Source organism: Anopheles darlingi, chromosome 2 (assembly GCF_943734745.1).
Source record: "Anopheles darlingi chromosome 2, idAnoDarlMG_H_01, whole genome shotgun sequence".
Taxonomy (NCBI): domain Eukaryota; kingdom Metazoa; phylum Arthropoda; class Insecta; order Diptera; family Culicidae; genus Anopheles; species Anopheles darlingi.
The window spans coordinates 73,413,557-73,431,742 of record NC_064874.1 but is presented as its reverse complement, the minus strand read 5'-3'; the positions used below and the strand labels follow the sequence as shown (position 1 = coordinate 73,431,742).

The following is an 18,186-nucleotide window of genomic DNA, read 5'->3' as shown; positions in this document are numbered from 1 at the left end:
TCTGGTTTCTGATGGCGCCATGTTTGCACAACGACGACGGCGACGACAACGTCCGTTTTTCGTTTGTTTGCAATGTTCTGGTAGTAGAATCACTGTTTGTACTGGTCTCGTTCTCTCTACCACCCTGCGGCCAATGTTGCTTGACGGCACCGGTTGGTGTCCCCTTTTCTATGTGGTGCCGGTGCTGATGCCGTACCGTAGTAGCCTCAAGGGCAATCGTATTTCGGGTAAACAGCTCACGGGGAAGAAGGTGTGGATTGTGATTGAATTTTAAATGATGTTTTAACATCCACTTGACTATGTGTAATGTGTTGGTTGTTGGCCGGGCAAAAGGCCATCTCTGAGGTGGTTTGAGGATAGCTTTTGAGCTAGGAAAAGAACTTTTATCTGTTTTATTAAATCCCCGATCTGTTTTTCGTCCTACAGAGTTTTTGGCGGATAAAGCTGCTGCGCATTTGCTAAATCATGTTATTTGGTTCTTGATCATGGAATGTCGAGAGTTTCGAATACTGCTTTCCGCAAATGTTTCAAATGGTTGGCATACACTTTCAATTTATTCAACTTCACCTTCAGTTATCGAAAAGAGACGTAAACTTTATTACAATTCATTAGAAACTGATCTTCTCTGATGTGAACCTTGACGCACTTTCATCTCCATGGAATAAAGATGTAGATGAATTTTGTTAAAAAAAAAAACACGGTATGCATCGGGATGCAGTTAGTGAGAGAAAAGTAGAAAGTCCATAAATAAATTATTGCGCCACCCAAAAAATGCAATCCCCTAGGAGGGTGCCGGGCTGAGAGTTATGAATTTTCGAATGAAAATCTGCAAATGACATACCCACCGTCCCGGTGTAACATAGATAAACGAGAGCGCTTACAATACTTACGCAAGGATCAAACATAAATCATTCCATTCGGCCGGCCGTCCTACCTTTCGGAGGCCTTTGCGAGTGCCATCCTGTCACCTACTTTCCACACCGAGGAACATCTTGTTTTCGCAATAGAGATAACACCATTAATGTCTTATTTATTGCCTACGCCTTAGGTTCGGAAGACACACCGTTCCCCTCCCGAAAGGGAAGGAAAGAAAAAGCAACAGGACTTACCGAGCATGATGCGCCACAAACCGTACCCCTCGGTTGATAAATTTGTTTCCTTCTTTAGCATATGATGCAGCGAGAAAGCGGAAGCCAACCAGCCAGGTCATGATGTCATGACCCTTTTGTCGAATAGGCACAGTCCTCTTCTCCTTTCCTATCTCCTGTCGGGCCCCAGGGGAGGAGATGAAAATGTGTCAGATTTATCGCCTCGCCTTGCGATTCAATTATGATGCCGCCGTGCATATGATGGGTATGTTTATGACGCTTACCGAAGACGGCATACATCGCTTCAGACAAAACGGATTATCTATTTGTGCCCTGGATCGCACCAGGAGGTCACCCCAGGGCTCACGCTAATAACCCTCGTTTAAAGGGGGATCATCACCGGTCTCATCGGCATCGTGATCGGCTTTGAATATTAACTCGATCGATCGTTCCGTTTGCTGCGCGTTGTGTAAATGATATGCTTCTCACCATCGGTTTGGTTCGATTCTGCCGGGGGCTGCATACACTGCACTCTACACCACCTTCAGGTTCAGACAACAGCCGAGAGCACCTTTCGTTTGGCGCCGATTAGCTTTGGTTGGCCGGCGCAAACGAGCGTTAAACCGTAATGTTTTCTGTTTGCATGGAAATGAGAGGATTAGCAGCAGCAGCAGCAGCTCGGTGCTCGTTGCTCGGTGCTGGCCGTTTCGCAGCCGCGTACCCAACACGCAAACACGTAGCGTAAAGGGTGCACCGGGTAGAAGGCGATTATGTAAAGTATCTTCTGCGTGTCGAAGACACGGTGTTGCGTGTGTTCTGTCGTCTTGTCGCCGTTGCTTCCACTCCACTCTACGTCAAGATACCAAGGAAGGCGAAAGGTGCATTAGCATAATCTTGTAAAATGCTTCGACGATGAACACTGAGCGACACTGTGCTGTGCTGTGCTGTGCTGGTGTTTCTTCTTGTCGGTTGTGCCGGTTTGTTGATGATGAAGCTAATAGCGATGTGTAAGCAGTAGCTTTGCAGTGGAACGGATTCGTTTTGTGTGTCAATACCCAATGATGATCCAATTATGACGCACAACAACAACAACAGCAGTGTTGTGTGTGTGTGTTGTGCATTCGTTGTAATGGTATCGGTTGCGTTATTAATTGTCGTCGATAGGAGGATTAGTCACATCACGATCACGTCAACGATTGTTTCGCACTTTTCGGAAGGTCAGCGAGATGCATGTTTGTTCAAGCTAAGGCAATGGAAACGAGGGGTACCTTCGCTGGGGGAAAGGTTCTCTGGGATCATCAGGAACAGGGGCGCACAGACACACAAACACACACTCTGCAACTCATTATGGCTCAGCGCTTCGCACTCTCGGCCATAGCGGGGCGCCTCACGAATGACATTCTCGCCGTGTCGACATGTCCTCCAACGGGAGCGCTGACGCATAGATCGGAATACATAGTCGCCTTTATGATCCCTGTAGGAACTTGCACACAGTGTGCGTTCCTCATCATCATCAGCAATGGCGGCTGCTAAGTGCGGTGGTACCGAGAGCAGTACGTGGTGTCGTCATTCAGACATCCAGGGCACCACCGCGGGTGGCCGGTGCGAGGAGCGACCGCCATTACGATGGACCCCACGGGTGTCCAAATGATAGAAGAGAGCGAGGGCAGCCAGCAACACGACACGACGCACACTACCACATTACCCCACCACGGAACAAACGCTGACAATCGCTTTGCATCGATTTCTCTGTGGCTCCCGGGGGCCACTCACCAGGACAGGGGTCCCTGGCACTGTTCTGCACTGTTCCTATATCTTCTCCCGTCCCGACACCGCACCGCAGGGTGGTCCCGGAATGAATGACGACGACACACTAAGCGGCACTCTTCTTGTTCGAATGACGACAACAACGGACGGGAAACGGGTAATCCGATGATGTTCCGGTGGACCTCAATGTGACATAATGGTGTCGTAGTGGTGCTGCTGCTTCTCCTGCTTCTGATGATGGTGGAAGGACTTCTTATGCCTCGGGCGCTAGACGGTTACGAAGACGCCGATGATGGGCTACAGTCCGTCCGTCCGTTAGTCGAAGACCTTACTGTTGTTTAACTGTTTAAGGTTGCGATCGATCTCCCCTTTCGTTCGATACCTTCGTGGCCGTTAGCCGCCATCTTCTATCGTCCTGCGAAAGATGCAAATAGCACAATGAACAATAGTGAAGGGTTTTTTTTGTCAATCCGTTACAAAAGCGAGCTTCCTTTCGTGCTAGAGTCTCTCCTGCTATCACTTCTTTAGAAATTCGATTTCACCGAAAACCCATTTCTGCGTACAAAATCTTTTCTACGCTCACGTTGATAACGACGAGAGGCAGTTCGTTTGGCAGAGTGTTTTTTTTTTCAATTTCAATCTCCTAAAAGATAAGATCAGATCAGATGGAATGGCCTGGCTGACAGCACAGCCAAGTGTAGGTCTGTCCAGCCATAAATTTTAAATCTTCAAAGTGTGTTGTCCACACGGATAACGACATTTGCAAGCTCTGTAACCCCGAATAGAGTCGAGAGAGAGAGAGAGAGAGAGAGTCGAAAGATCGATGAACCGGTTGGTAAAGAATGGTTTAAATCCTTGCCCAACTCTTCGTTGGCCATTTAAAGCCATTTCCTCTTTGTGGGGTGGGGTGATGGGTGAAAGTTCCGTACGCCCACAGCATACGGCGCACAGCATATGCACACGTTGGCATCTCTTTCGAATATGCACCACGCTGCACCATGTGGACGTCGCGTGCGCTGTTCAACGTGTTTGCCGTCCAATCTACGCTTCGAAGGTTCTAACTTATCACACCCTTCCCCGCGGGGCCACTGTGGTGCCACTCATGTGGCCGCTGCTCACGTGTCCGGCTGCAGAAGAGCTTCCAGAGGGAAGCCCAATGATGCAGGAGGGGGGGGAGAGGATTACATTTTATTCGCTTTCCCGGTGGCCTGACGGTGGCTCGCGTTTGCTAAATTGTGCGCTCGTTTGCCAAATCTCTGTTCCCCCCTCCCGTCCTCCTCTCCCTGGTCGCCCGGTCGTCGTGCGAAGGTCTGCCGGTAATGGGTGTCTGCAGAAAGGAAGCTGCAGAAAGCGCACCACACCATCGCTCGGAGCATTATGGAGCCAAACGAACTGAAATGGATGAAAGGATTCCATTGGTGCTACGGCGCGGGCACACACACACACACACACACACGCGCGTCTCATTCCTTGTTCCTGCACAATCACTGCTCAGTAACGGTGGAAATAGTTTTCCATTTTAAAACATTTATTTCCACCGAACGACGCGCGGTGCTGGCCGGCGGCGAGATAAGCGAAGAAAAATTGAATTTCTTCTTTCAGGTCAGGCGTGCGAAGGGCAGGGCCAAGGGACACCAGGTCTCTTCTCATTGTTTGCGCGCTCGCTCGCTCGCGTGTGTGTGTGTGTTTGTGGCGTGGTGGTCCCGGTTGATGGTCGATTTGGGAAAAAGGGTGGAAAATCGCTTTGTGCAAACACAAATAAAATATAAATGCTCCGGGACGAGCGTCCTCGGCGGCGCCGGGCTGCTCGATACCCCGGGGCGGGTCGCCTGGTCCTGGATGGTGGACAGTCGCTTTCGATGCTTGTGCTTGGCGAGCGACGCTCTGGTGGTGCCGAGGAAGAAGACAAGAATGTGGAAGGACGGGCCATTTCGTCTCACGAAAGTCGATTGTTCGCCAACGATTGATAGTCCCGGCACGCACGCCCGCACACATACTCGTTGGAATGAGAAATCAATTTCCGATGGAATCACCTGCACAGGCACCTTGAATGGCCGGTGAATGGCGTTGGTCGTTGGTCGAGAAGCGGTGACCATTACGCTCGCCGAGAAGGTTCTATTGTAGTGTCCTTACGATGGCGGAATGTTTATTATCTTCTTGCAGGATACGATCGAACCGGATTGCGGATTCGTAAGGCAGTGCTCGTGACATACATTTATGTTTTAATCGTATTGGGTTCGAACCTAATCGACCATTATTGTAATGACCACGATAGTATTATTGTGGATCGCGCCATCATGGATCTGTCGCTAGCATATGCTATCGTGCGAGTGTTCCGAAACGAACATGTTCGAATTGAATGACGAGCCCTTTTCTGCATGCTACTGCAATATCTTGGGTCAACATAGGAACATATGATCATGCCCCCCACCCCTCCTATCATCACGCCAATGTTTGACCCCGAAACAGAATCTCTGCATTGTGCATTGAGTGTGGCTGCAATTAAAACGAATCCCAGAGCCGCCACCGGATGGTAATAGTAATTGCGGTTCGATCTCGTCGGTTCGAGACACAAAAAAAAACCCGAAAAAGAGAGGGAAAAGAGAATTGTTTTGAGCGATGGCCCTCACGGTAAACATGCGCCTCAGCTGCTATTACATTACTAATGGTGTGCGCGAGGTCGCGAAATTGTGAGCGAGGGAAGCATGTCAAAAAAAAAAAAACAATTGATTCGAAAATGGAACAGAAGGAAGGAAATGAATGGAATATGGAAACCCTCTACGATGACGGAGGAGGGTGCCAGAAAGCATATGCACCACAGCACAGGAGTGGGCTCCTAAGCGGTAAGCGGTTTTCGGTTAAATTTAGCGTAATGTCGCGATTCCATCTTGATCGTGTTTTTGGTGTCGCGCTGCGTGAGATTGTCGAGCTGATGGCTAGAAGAAGGTGCGTTGGAGGAAACGTTGGAAACGGAAATTCATTTTTGGAGAAGTGAAGAATCTTCGCTGGAGATCATTTTGCTGGCAGAAATCGTGGGATGTTGTGATACGATTTATGCTTTTTCGAGAATCTCCTGCTTGATTCTCTGAAAATGTTTAAATAGCATGACTTTTGCCATTTGAAAGTAACTGGCATCTGAAAACAGATTTGCAACAATTTACTGTGAGAATAACTAATTTGCACGCATAATTTGTGTACTGTAAGTGTTTTTGAAGTTAGGTTACCAATTTCTCTATATGCTTCTGCAAACCTAAACCTTCTCCATTTGATGACCTGCATTCAGTTTGAGATTTGTTGGTTATCAAACAGCACTCACCAAAGTCGTCTCGTATCATGGTCTTTGCTCCATTCCATCATGATTCTATTTACTTGAGTCTCCCAATGTCGCAACCCATATAAGTCTTCTGCAACAATGTAGCTGCTGGAGGGGGGTTTTTCCTTCGGTCTCTATGTTGCCCTGGCTACAGTTGCTCAGGGTTTTATCCCATTGCCGTCTCCAAATTGTTTGTTCTGTGCTCGCGTGCTGGATGCGATAGCGAGAGATAAACCGCCATGATTGGATACGTTAGCAGAAGAAGAAAGTTTCATACGAGGGAGCTCCTACTGCTGCTGCTGCTGCTCCACAGACATCGGAACATAACGTTCCACGTTCGCCTGTGTGTTTGTAGTGGTGGTGTAGATCGACACATAAATTCTCCCCGAGGGGGGGCCCCCGGGAGGATTATATGTATATAAAAATGTATCTTCTCGGCACACACCGACAGAGATCTGTTCCACGTTCCACGCCCTCCGGTGGAAGGAAGATGGAGAAGGATATAATGGAGGACGTCAGGAGTCATTCCGATGCTGCTGCTGCCGGTGCTGGTGCTGGTGGTTCGTTCTGGATTCTGTCATCTCGTGGAATACTACGGATACATCCGTGGACCTTCCTGGTCCGTGCCAGAGACACACAGACACACACACACACTTCCACGAACAGAGCCACGAAAGAACGAACTCCATAGCAGCCGTCGTGTGTTCGTTATCAGTTGACGAAGCGACAACACGACGATGATGATGATGATTCCTGTATAGGAGCGACTGCGAGTTCTGAGTTCGTCTATCAGCTCCGCTCGGGTGTGTGTTGGTATAGAAGTCTATGTCTCTCATTCACTCCTATCTCTACGTGCGTCGTGCGTTGGCCTCGGTCTCGGTGAGTTGAACTGTCAGGATCCTCCTTTTGCACAGACTGCTCTCTAGGCCAGCTCATCTGCTGCTCATCTGCACTGTAGACGAATGAGGCTTCTGCTGCTACTGTTGGGCACATCGAGCCTGGTATTCCCAGGATCCTGCGTGCTTTTCAACACCCCCCCTCGGTAGACATGCTCGAGAGGAAGGGATGCTTTGCTCGTGCGCACACGCACGCCCAACGCCCAACCGGTTGCGATGCGCTGGTGTGCGATGGAAAGGATGATAACCATCGGGAGTGCATCCTATAGAAATGGTCCGAGCTGCTGCCGATGCTCTTGTAAAGCCCGCCCTCAATGTGAACGGGAGAGAGATAACCAAACGTGTAAGGATGAACATCTAACCCTAGCGCTTCTGCTCCGGGTGGTGTCCTTGTCTCACCAGAGCCACCACCGTCGTATCATCCCTGCACCAACCCCGCTATTATGTGCGATGATGATGACGATTGGGGGTTGTCTCTCTCGGAGGGGGTGCGCTATCTCCGCGCTCTGGCTGTATGTGTGTCACACTGCGGTACAGCGGCTTGCGTAACTTGAGCCGCTTCCAAGTGTCTCTGGTTGGTCGGTTTGATTCTGGCCATGCTGTTGCTGCTGTTGCTGCTGATGCTGCCGCCGGCAAACACGAACACTATGTGCAGCGTGTGATCGGAGAGGAGGAGCTAACGCTGTGTGCGCTGTGTGTTTGCGCTACCGTACATGATGCTATCTGTTCGCCTCGGCCGCAGTTGGTAGTGGTAAATTCGCTGTCGAGTTGATGATGATGATGATGCCGATGATGGTGTGGTGAAGATGCGATTCGGTTCGGTTGTTCGAGATGACAAGGGATGAATGTGAGCACAGATCGTCATGCTGCTCTTGTTGCTGAGATAGTGAGTGAAGGATAAGCTATCTAGCTCCCGATGTTGGTTCAAAGGAACTTGAGGCTGTGTCTAGCGAATGGTGTGTGTGTGTGCGGGGGGATACATAATGTTTTATGTAACGGAATGCGCCAACAAGCGTTGGGGATTGTTAAAGAAACGTGTGATGTATCAGTTGGAGTATTAAAAAGTCATGTTATATCACTTTTATGACATAAACTGTACTAGGGATTTTTCTATCCTCTTGATTGTTGCATAAATCGCATAAACGTTTTACTTGGTCGTTAGGCATGCAATATTGTCTCTGTTTCTGGTCCAATGCCTCTCCAACTAACATAATTATTTGGAAATGCTTCCATTAAACATTAAAGTCAACTGAAAGACCAGAAGAGGGCCGGTATTCGAACGAATAAAAACTCCACAAAACTCATTACAAAATGACGATGAATCGCAGCGTCGCAGGTGGTCGCTAGGAAGTCGATCGATCCGACCACTATCACCTCAGACGAGGTGGCAAGTGGTTTTTTTCGTTCATCATCGACATCAACTTCTCGCAATCGTCTCGAACAGGATTTCCTTCGAAAGTTCGCTTCAAATCCTCGTTGTTTCGCTGGTACACGCACTCACTCGCGTTTCGTCCTTTAATGTTTCACGTGAGCCAAGCATTTTCTCACTTCTCACCGTAAGCTCGCTCGCTCGTCTTCTCTCTCTCGTTCTAACTGGAAAAGGATTTTCTCACCATCGTCCGGACCTCCTCCCTCTGGTCGTGATTCATTTTCCACTCTCTCACAAACCTGGTATGCTGCGCTGGTGTGCGTGCCGTTGCTGAGCTGTGTAAGGATAGGGGGTTCCAGAATGTCCTTCTGCTGCGCTCGTCGCGACCTATGCGACCCCTTCGAGTGCTCGATGTGCTTCAACATAGCTGGCGGGGAATGCGAGATAGAGCGCACACAAACGCACAGCAAGAAGAGCAAGAGATAGAGGCATGAAAGAGACAGATAGAGAGAGAGAGCGCGCACACAAGGCTCACAAATGAACACACACAAAGTCCATGCTTGGAATATGCTGCAGAGCATAAACGGGGTCGGTAGAGCGAGAAGGCCAACGGCGATGAACCAACGATGGAACTGACGGGGATGCTGACGATGATGATGATGATGATGATGAGGAAGATGTGCGAACCCCGATTGTCAGCTCAGCAGCAGCAGTAGCAACAGCAGCAGCGAATGAGAGAGAGCGAACGCGCGCGGGGCGCATACGACCGGAACTTGGTTAGTCTATTCTTAGCATCTCCCTCAGACAGACAAACCCGGCCAGCACCGTCCTCGTCGTCGTCGTTGTCGTCGTCGTTGTCGCTCTTGTGTTGTTGCCGCGGACTGACGGTCGGTCGGTCGGTTGGTCGGTTGATCGTTGCTGGTTCGTCGCGCTCGTCACGGGGTTGCTCGGGTGTTTCGGATCCTTTTGCTGTCGGTTCGTCCTGGCGTGCGTTCGCTCGCTCGCTAGTGGGCTGTGATTTCGCGTGAATACAGGACAGACAGACAGACAGACAGACAAATCGAGTGTTTCGTGTTGTTCTTTCGTGCACGGATTGCATAGAGCAGAAGATAGGATTTTGTTGCTAGATTAATTCGCCTGATCGATGTGTCCTGCGAAGGAAGACAATTATTTTGTCAACAATTGTCTCGTGTAGTGTGCACCGAAAATAGTGTATTAAATAAATAAAGCGAAAATAGTGTATTATCTCTCGCGGTGATGAAAATGGCGTACTATTGTTCGCACTACTAGCAACGATTGTGTTCGCATATAATGTAAATATACATTGGCCCCACCCCGGGGTTGGTGATGTGTAGATAAGGTTTGTCCGGCAAACGCTTTAATGAGTTGAAGGACGTGACAACCGCCGGTTCGAACAGTTTCAAGTTCGAAGCAAGTGCAAGTGCATTCTCACAGAAAGGAGCTCTAGCCCAAAGGCACCATTCAGAGGGTGCTGCAAGTGTTAACCTCTCGTTCTAGTGACCGCCAAACCTCGGTGTGGTCTGTTGCGTTTCCCGGTGAAACCCCTGCCCAGGAACCAAGAGAGTGTCCATGCCATGGTCGACGTACATCTAATGATGCCAGGTACACAGTCCACAATAGTACTCCCCCCGGGGGGCAAAGCACATCACTAAAAGGAAAATCTGACGCTTTCCGATATGCCCGGGGGATGATTGGCCTTCGAGAAGCGACGAATTCGCGTGCGTGCCTTTATCCTTATCGTGTGGGCGGGTGGGTTCTCCCCTGCCCCCGTTATCCAACCGTCAGCCGACTGGGGCCGGTCAAACGTGATTAGATTAAAATTAATTATGATTAAACATTTCCTCCGGTGGCTCGAGAGGTTTCAGAGTGAAGGGAAGGTTTCCCCCATCCCCTCTTTTCCCCGAAATAAAAGCGACATGAAATGTGGCCGCGCTTGCTAGCTATTAGAACCGAAATCTAATCGCACCCTATCGCGTCTCTTTAATCGCGCAACAATGAACCCGCCTACCGGCCCGTCGTTATCCGATTTGCATAAATTTTCTCCGCCCAAACCCCCCCATCCCTCGGGGGGAGGTCCTTAAGTGGGTGGCCAGAGAGTGGAAACTTACCTTTCGCACCCATCCACCAACCCACCACAGTGATATAGTGGTAATTAAGGTTTTCCGATTCGGCCAAAACTGCCGAAACCACCAGGGGGGACCCCGACGCTCGTCGGTCTATTGCTTTTATGATTGAATAGTTTGGCATTTTTCGCGGACCGTGTTTGGCGTGCGCGTTGGGAGAGGGTGAGAGAGAAAGAGAGAGAGACCCCGCGGCATAACGCGATTTCTTGGCACGATTTTTATGTCTTCGAGTACCGAGCGCGCCATGCTTGTTCGCGAAAGGCAAACGACCATAATCGTTAACTAGTGGAGTACTAGAGGGACCTCCGAACCTCCTCCTAGTGGCATCACCACAACAAACACACAGTCACACCTTTCATAATTCGATGATTAAACCACCATTCCCGGGGGTGGGCCGAAAGAAAGAGAGAGGAGGGGGCTGTGCGATATTGTCGAGGGATTAATAGTTTTCGGGGGAACCTGCGTGCGTGTGCGTGTGTGTGTGCGGTTAATGTTGGTTATAAACGAGTTACAAAAGAACAGCAAAAGCAAAAAATCAACCAGAAAAAAAAGGCGCGAGCCAAAACTAAGTGCGGTATTAAAAATGCTCGTTGTCGTTGGCGTGCGCGGGAAATCTATGTTGTTGTGCCTTGTTTTTTATGCTCGATCCTTCAAGCTCATGCTTACCGTTCAGTTGAGTTGATCGTTTGTTTTTTTTTTCTTGCTCCTTCTCCCTCCTGCCTTTTCTCTGTTGAGCTTCACGTTTCCGCGATAAGATGCGTGTGTACTTGGTCTCCGCTTGTGCGTGTGTGTGTGTGTGTATGAATACGAAATTTACGGCCGAGCAATGCTATCGTCCTTATTTGCAAGCGCGCGCGATAGCTGCAAGCAACTCGCTGTTGCTCGCTTGTCATTACTGGTTATTGCGATCCGCACACAGCGAAGGTGTAGCAGGTCAATCGTATCGAGCACAAAACGATCCAGGCAATTGCTTATTACTCAACACGATAAGCCGTAAGCATGGCCCTTACCGTGGCCATTTTTATCAAGCGATTAGGAGACGAGGGCGTCACTCACTATCGCATTGGTCGTAATGTGCGAAATGGGTTCATGTTGCAATCCTTGCCGCGTAGTTTATGTTGGATTAACGAGCATCGGTCAATGAATAATGGAGCAGTCCTTAAGTGTCTAAGGCTTGGCAATAATCCAGGGTTGATGGCGGTTTTTGGATGGATTTTAAATCAAATCATTTCCTCAGCTCGCCGGTCCACCGACGAGACCTTCAGCAGGACTCCGCAACTGTCCTCTTTAAATAGTCTGAAGGCGATGGATAGTGAAATAGTTTTATTGCAGGATGGAACGAACGTTGCATTGTCTGACGAAAGATCCACTTATCTGCCAGCCGCAGCAAACAATGAAAGGACGCGCGAACTGCAAACGCATCCAGATCCTGGGGCAAGTGCGCCAAAAGAGGAAATCCGACAAAGCGAACGCATAGACGCACAGAAGAGAGACACAACCCCCGGGGATTGCTGGTATCCTTGTGGTACGGTGGTGCGGTTGAAGATGAGAACAAAAAAACCCCCGTGTGCGGCGCAGATAGATAGAAAGCATAGCGCCTTGCCTCGGCAATGGTCGGGCTGGACGACCTGGTGCTGGATATATATATATATGGTGGTGGTGGTGGTGGGCCGGAAAACCGGTATCCTCTGTCGTCGCTGCCGTTATCATTCACCGTCGCCATTGAACCGCATCGTTTCCGGTCCTGTCCGGTGGCCACATTCAAACCATCGGAGCCACGCGGCGAAGGATACGCTCGCCGAGATGATGATGCTCACTGTTGTGTGCTCTTCTTTTATTTGTTTGCGTTGTGTGTGTGTTTTTTTGGTTGCGGTTTGCTTGTTGCCTGCTTGCGGTCGGTCGAGATCTCGGGCTGAGCAGAGCTTGGGATCTTCCGCGATCTGCGCTATCCGGTCGAAGATATGCAGATGAGAAGGACACGACGACACTGTGCGCCTCGCATCGCAAATCGCATTGTGAGAACGGCGTGCTGACCACAAGCGTTGTCGTCGTCGGTGGAGAATAACAAGACAGACCAGACAGACCGTCGTTTGATTGATAAAACCTGATGACCTCAAGGGATGCAGATGATATCGCGCCGTGATGCGTTACTATTAGTGGATGGAACCGCATCGCACTTTGCGCTTCTATTTCTGTCGCGGACAGCGGAACAAAGATAAAGCTGAGAGCTGAGAGACGAACATCGCAGAGACATAGTGACAGGAACACAGATAGAAGTAAAGCAGATCACTCGCCTCGACTCGATGGGAATGATGCCTTCGCGGCAAGGCGAGGATGGATGATAGAGACGAGACAAGAGCAGTGAGTTGTGGTACCAGATCATGTGCCAGTGGCGCACTAGATAGATTAGAACAGACGCAGAACAGAGACGAATCGAGGAGAAGCGAACAGTATGCGACGATGAATGAATTGCGGTTACTTCCTCGATTCCGATATTCCGGGGTGTCACGATCATTGAAACCAGATACATTGCGTTGAGCTACGCGATGCAATGAGTAACAGATACGATGCTGCCATCGATCGATTGCTTGAAATTGTTTATTGGTTGAAGTAGCAAAAAAAAAACAAAGATTTGGAAGGAAAATGGATCTCCCCCGGAACATGATCAGCACCACCTTGGCCGATCGTTTTCGTCGTTCGATATTCATCCCACCCCCGATGGTTTGGCACGATTAGAACCGAGGAAGCTGCTTCATTGTGCCATTTTAGATAGTTTTCCGGCACCGGATACATTGTGAGTGCGATGATGTTTACCGTTGAACCCGCGCTGCGGACACGCAGTGAGCATTAAAATCTTCGTGTTGGTCGCCCGATCCAGCGGAAGCGACCGATGGTTCGCTTATCTTGCTCTTCTTCTTCGCACTGTGTTTACTTACATTCCTGTCCCCAACCCATCGAAAAGAAGAAAAAAAAAACCTCGCGACATCCCGACGCTTCTCTAACGCATTCTAATACGATACATTGTCTTCTCGCGGGCGCACGCACGCACGCGAACATCACACACTGCTGTCTTGGTTTCGTTTTGACCACTTGACACTCACGCACCCTTCCCCCTCCCCTCCCCGTGCGTTGGTGCTCTTCATTATCGCCACATCGTGGCAGCTGCTACTAGCAGTCCATTGGGGCCATCGGGACCATCGGGACCATGAAATTGGGTTTTTCGTTTGTTTATGAAGCCTTCCCTGGCATGCAGGAAGACTCGCGATGCGCGCCCGTGCGCTTCGTCGTCTGCCACCACGATTAGAGAGTGGCCGGACGATCGGAGGATGTTGTTGTGTTTTTTTGGGAGGTTTTTGGTGACACAGCTAATTTTGTTGTTTTTTTGGTTTTGGGACATACTATGTTGCGGTGGCCGGCAGCGCATAGTTCATTCATGCTTGACGCCATGCCGTAACGGCGGGTGTTGGATTACCGCGACGGAGGTCATAAAGATGCCTCCCGAATAAAGCAATATTTACATTGCGCGTTTTATATCTTTTCGCTCGATTTCGTTGCATATTCACATTCCACCATTTTTTTGGTAGGAAATCAAAATTACTTTCTTGGACTTAAAGAGTTGCATGTTTTGTGTGCCTTTAGGCCTTTACTTCACGCCCAAGAATAGCAAAAGCTGCCATCTTCATTAGAGGATTTGAAGGAAATTAACCGATTTAATCGCTAACTGTCACTCGAGATCCACAAACTTGCACTGGAGTGTCAATCCCAGACGACGACGATGACGCTGATTAAGTCCCTTCTTCTTCTCTCTCTCTCTCTCTCTCTGCTTCGGGCACAGAAGCCTGCCTGTGAGTGTGTGTAATTGGCTTTCCTGCGGCTCGTCATCTTTTGCAGCATCATCTCCGCGGCGTCGTCATCGTCGTCATCGTCTTTGGCACCCCGACACCGAGGACGGGAGTCTGTCAACTGGCGCCCGTGTCGGTGACGAGGGCTAAACAAATACAGCTTTCCTCCGGGGTGTAATATTACGGGAGAAGAGAGGCGTGCGATCCCTCGACATGCGCCACCTTGTTTACCTCTTGCTCGATGCTACCTCACACTTCCGGCCGATCCGGATCCGGAGGATGGGTTGAGAAATCGTGTTCGAGATTAGTTTTGCAAAGACACACACACGCGCGCACAGGCACATCTTCTTCATGAAACACCCTTTGAGGAAATTTGGTTGATTTCCCCGTTAATCGTTCCGTTCCCTATCCTTCGAAGTCGAAGAAGATGCCAAACGATGGTGGGCCACGGATGGTCGTCGGTCCGTAGATTGGTTTTGGTTGGACCGACGCCATCATTGGCCACATTCTTCTCGCTCCGGTTTCACGCTTAATCCTTCTGCCCTCCGATATCCGATCGATGGCTTCGGTTTTTTTTGCAGCACAAATCTGCAGCCAATCTTCCGTTCCCTTCCCGTCTGTTGTTTGGTTTGGTTCCGGGATGTTGAAGGCCACGGCCAGCTTCTGGATTTCCTTGTTTTTTTTTTCCTAGCTGGGACTCGCTGGTTCCGATTTCATCCAGGATTAAGAGATTTCCTAAGAAAATCGTACCCAGGTGATCGGGCGAAGGGGGTTTTAAGTTTCTGCTGGCGGGTTCGGTCCCCTCTTTCCGGACCGGTCGGTCGGTCGGTCGGTGTTGGTCGCGACCGATCCGTAACCGATATTTAAATGTTTGTTGTTTGCATGCGCGATTTGGCTTGTCGTTTGTGTTCCGGGGCAAATTAGAATAAAATTAGCTTTGGCTTTCCAAGTGTTTTCGGTGCCCAAATCGGATATAACTTTCACGGTGTGTCGAAGGGTGCCACGGTGCGGCTCGTGCCATTGTGGCTTTTGTTGTTTCCCTCTCTCCCTCGAAGAAATGCAAAAAGGGTTATGCGTCGCTGATGAAATGTTGACTTTTTTAGGCGTTAAATGCATTAAAACAGACGATCTCCGCCTCTCCGAGATCTCGGATATTGTTGGTTTGGGATTGCTAGATCTTCGACCGCAGCGATCACGAGTCGATTCTTGAGCGATGTCTGTGTTTCTGGCAATGTTTTTATCCGTGGATAAATAATCCGGGTCAATCGCTCACCATTTGCATTCCAGCGGTTGTCGCGCGGGTAATGGAAGGCCACCGATAAACACAGAACTCTCTCTCTCAGACCACTTGGAGTCATACGGGTCAAAGGGGAGGGAGAAGCAAATCATCCACACAGAAACCTCATCTCTTCACGCCCCCCCCAGTCCCCGACCGCTAAGTGGTGTGACGTCGTTAGCGTCTCGCTCGGTTGAAACTGGGGACTGGAAATGATTTTTTTGTGTGTCTTTCGATGTCCAAAGGGAGAGACATCGACCAAACCAGAGCCCAAACACCACAGAGTGTCGCCACTAATTGAATTATATCGCGTGCGCGCGCGCGTATGTTCGCCTTGAAGAGCTCAGACCGCGATCAGTGGCTTTCTTCGGGCGTTAAGCATTGCGAGATATTCGAGTTACTGCCAGACCATGCCAGACCAGACCAAACGATCGTAAAATCATTTTCCAAGCGTAGTGACAGGCATTGAGATACGTTTGCATTAACGTGAGTCACACCCTTGGAGTCGGCCTCAAGTGGCGAGTGCATCATCACTATTTCTATCGGGGTCCCCGAGATGAAGTGGCGGCTCACGATGACGCCGCAGAGTTGGTTGGTTTGCGTAATCTGGTTTAAATGTGGTCCCCAGTCCAGGGGGTCGTAGTGTTCAGCGACGACATCGGCATTAATTACTTGGCGCGCTTCTGCTAGTCGAGAGTGTGTGTGGAAGGGTCATAAAAATTGATCGCAGGTCCCGAGAAAGATGAGAAAAAGATGGTGCTCTGGCGGTAGTACGTTTTGTTTATTTGTTCCAAACAAATTCGAATGCGGACAATATGTATCTACACGCCGTTCTACGCTTCATATGGATTGCGAGAACACGGTATTGTCACGTCGCGGAGTCGTAAAAATGTCTCCAAAATTGTCTCCATTATTTGGTGATCATCCTGTTGTGTCGTAGTCTTTCAACTGAATACGTTTTACGTCGTAGAAGTTGGTTTGGGTACGTTTTTGAAGCTCGTCTATGTCTGTGGAATTACGCTTCCACAACAAAGAGTTTAAAAAAAGGCGTCTCAAGAAGAGTGCACCAGAAGATCATGTTTGTTGGCTAACGTTGAAGGTTGGTCTGACGTAAGACTACCATAATGTGATGTACACATCTTGATTGTTAAGGAACTAGAAATGAAAGTACTATATTGAAATACACTCTATCTCTCTCTCTTTCTCTCTCTCTCTCTCCTTCTCGTAGGCATCAGTGGTGACGACGCAGTGAGCGCATCCCGTGGGCTTCCGGCGAAACTCGAGGTGCCTCCGGGGCTGCAGGTGATCCCGATGGGCAAACACCACGAGCACGGTGCACCGGAGCTTGGCCTATCGTTTGGACACCATCTCCACCACCACCACAGCCACCACAACCAACACCTTCAATACCTACCGACAACGGAGGAAGACATCTGTGAACGGTTAAAGGTGTGTGTGTGTGGAGCGCTCACTCTAGCGGCACTTCCGTATCCAAGAATCAAGAATCGAGAGTTTTAATCAATCCCCGTGTGTTGATTTTTATTCCGTTTCTCCAGAACACGCAGGAGCTGCTGCTACAGATGGCTCGGCTACAGTGTCCACCGCCGGATCTGGACGTGCAGACCGGTTCGGTCGTCGCGCTCAAAACAATCCCGAAGGGCACCCAGTACGGACCGTTCGTAGGGAAGCTGGTGCGGGAACCGATCGATCGGCGGTACGCCTGGGAGGTAAGGACGCATTCACACTCACCCCGTCGTCGGGTGCAGATTCACGAGATCAAACGGTTCTAACACTGTCGGAGTTTTATCTTTGTTTTTTTTTTGTGCCGTAAACCATATGCGGTCATCATGATTTCAAGTGAAGTGGTGCGCGATGGAACACTCCCGCTCTCTCTCTCTCGGTATCGACGCATCATTAAGATAAGAAGTCGTCCCCGAAATCATAAGCACTCAACTGGTCTTAGGCAATCCTCTGGTGGTCTGGTAATTGGTTCTTCGCCTTCACCGCCCAACCAGCATAACATACCGACGACGAGACCCACATTATGGTCTCACTAATAATTCGCACACTTCTTGGCGATTCGCCGGGGTTGCTGACAGAGGAGGGTGTCAAGAGGACGCTGTTGATGATGATGATGGTGTGGTTTGTGCTTCCTGAGATGCTGATTTGGCGGATTACAGGCACCAGCGCAGGGGACGCTGGTGTGATGTGCACTAATGATCGTGCAAGGGATTTGGAAACACGCTCCTCATCCCACTCGATTTACGCTTCCCCTTCCCAGGCACACACACACACACTCTTTGATGTGGCCTTTCTTTTCTTGCGAGGGCAAAACCATATTAAATTTGCTTGCAACCAACTGTGACCGACCCAACTGTTGCGGAAGGCCGTGAAGGAAGGTGTGTTACCCCGAATTCAATCGAGCATTTATTGCCGATGATGATGATGATGATTTCCACTGTTGTTTTAAACTATAACTTTAAGGTGTTCA

At 49.6% G+C, this 18,186-nt stretch overlaps 1 protein-coding gene across 1 annotated transcript in view; it reads left to right on the top strand.

Annotated features, from left to right (window-relative positions):
* LOC125959521 (histone-lysine N-methyltransferase PRDM16-like) overlaps positions 1-18,186 on the top strand; it is a 110,885-nt gene that overhangs the window by 44,338 nt on the left and 48,361 nt on the right. The window contains exons 2-3 of the mRNA XM_049692346.1: positions 16,924-17,144; positions 17,252-17,422. Coding sequence (XP_049548303.1) covers positions 16,924-17,144; positions 17,252-17,422 — 392 coding nt within the window. The remainder of the gene's footprint in view (positions 1-16,923; positions 17,145-17,251; positions 17,423-18,186) is intronic.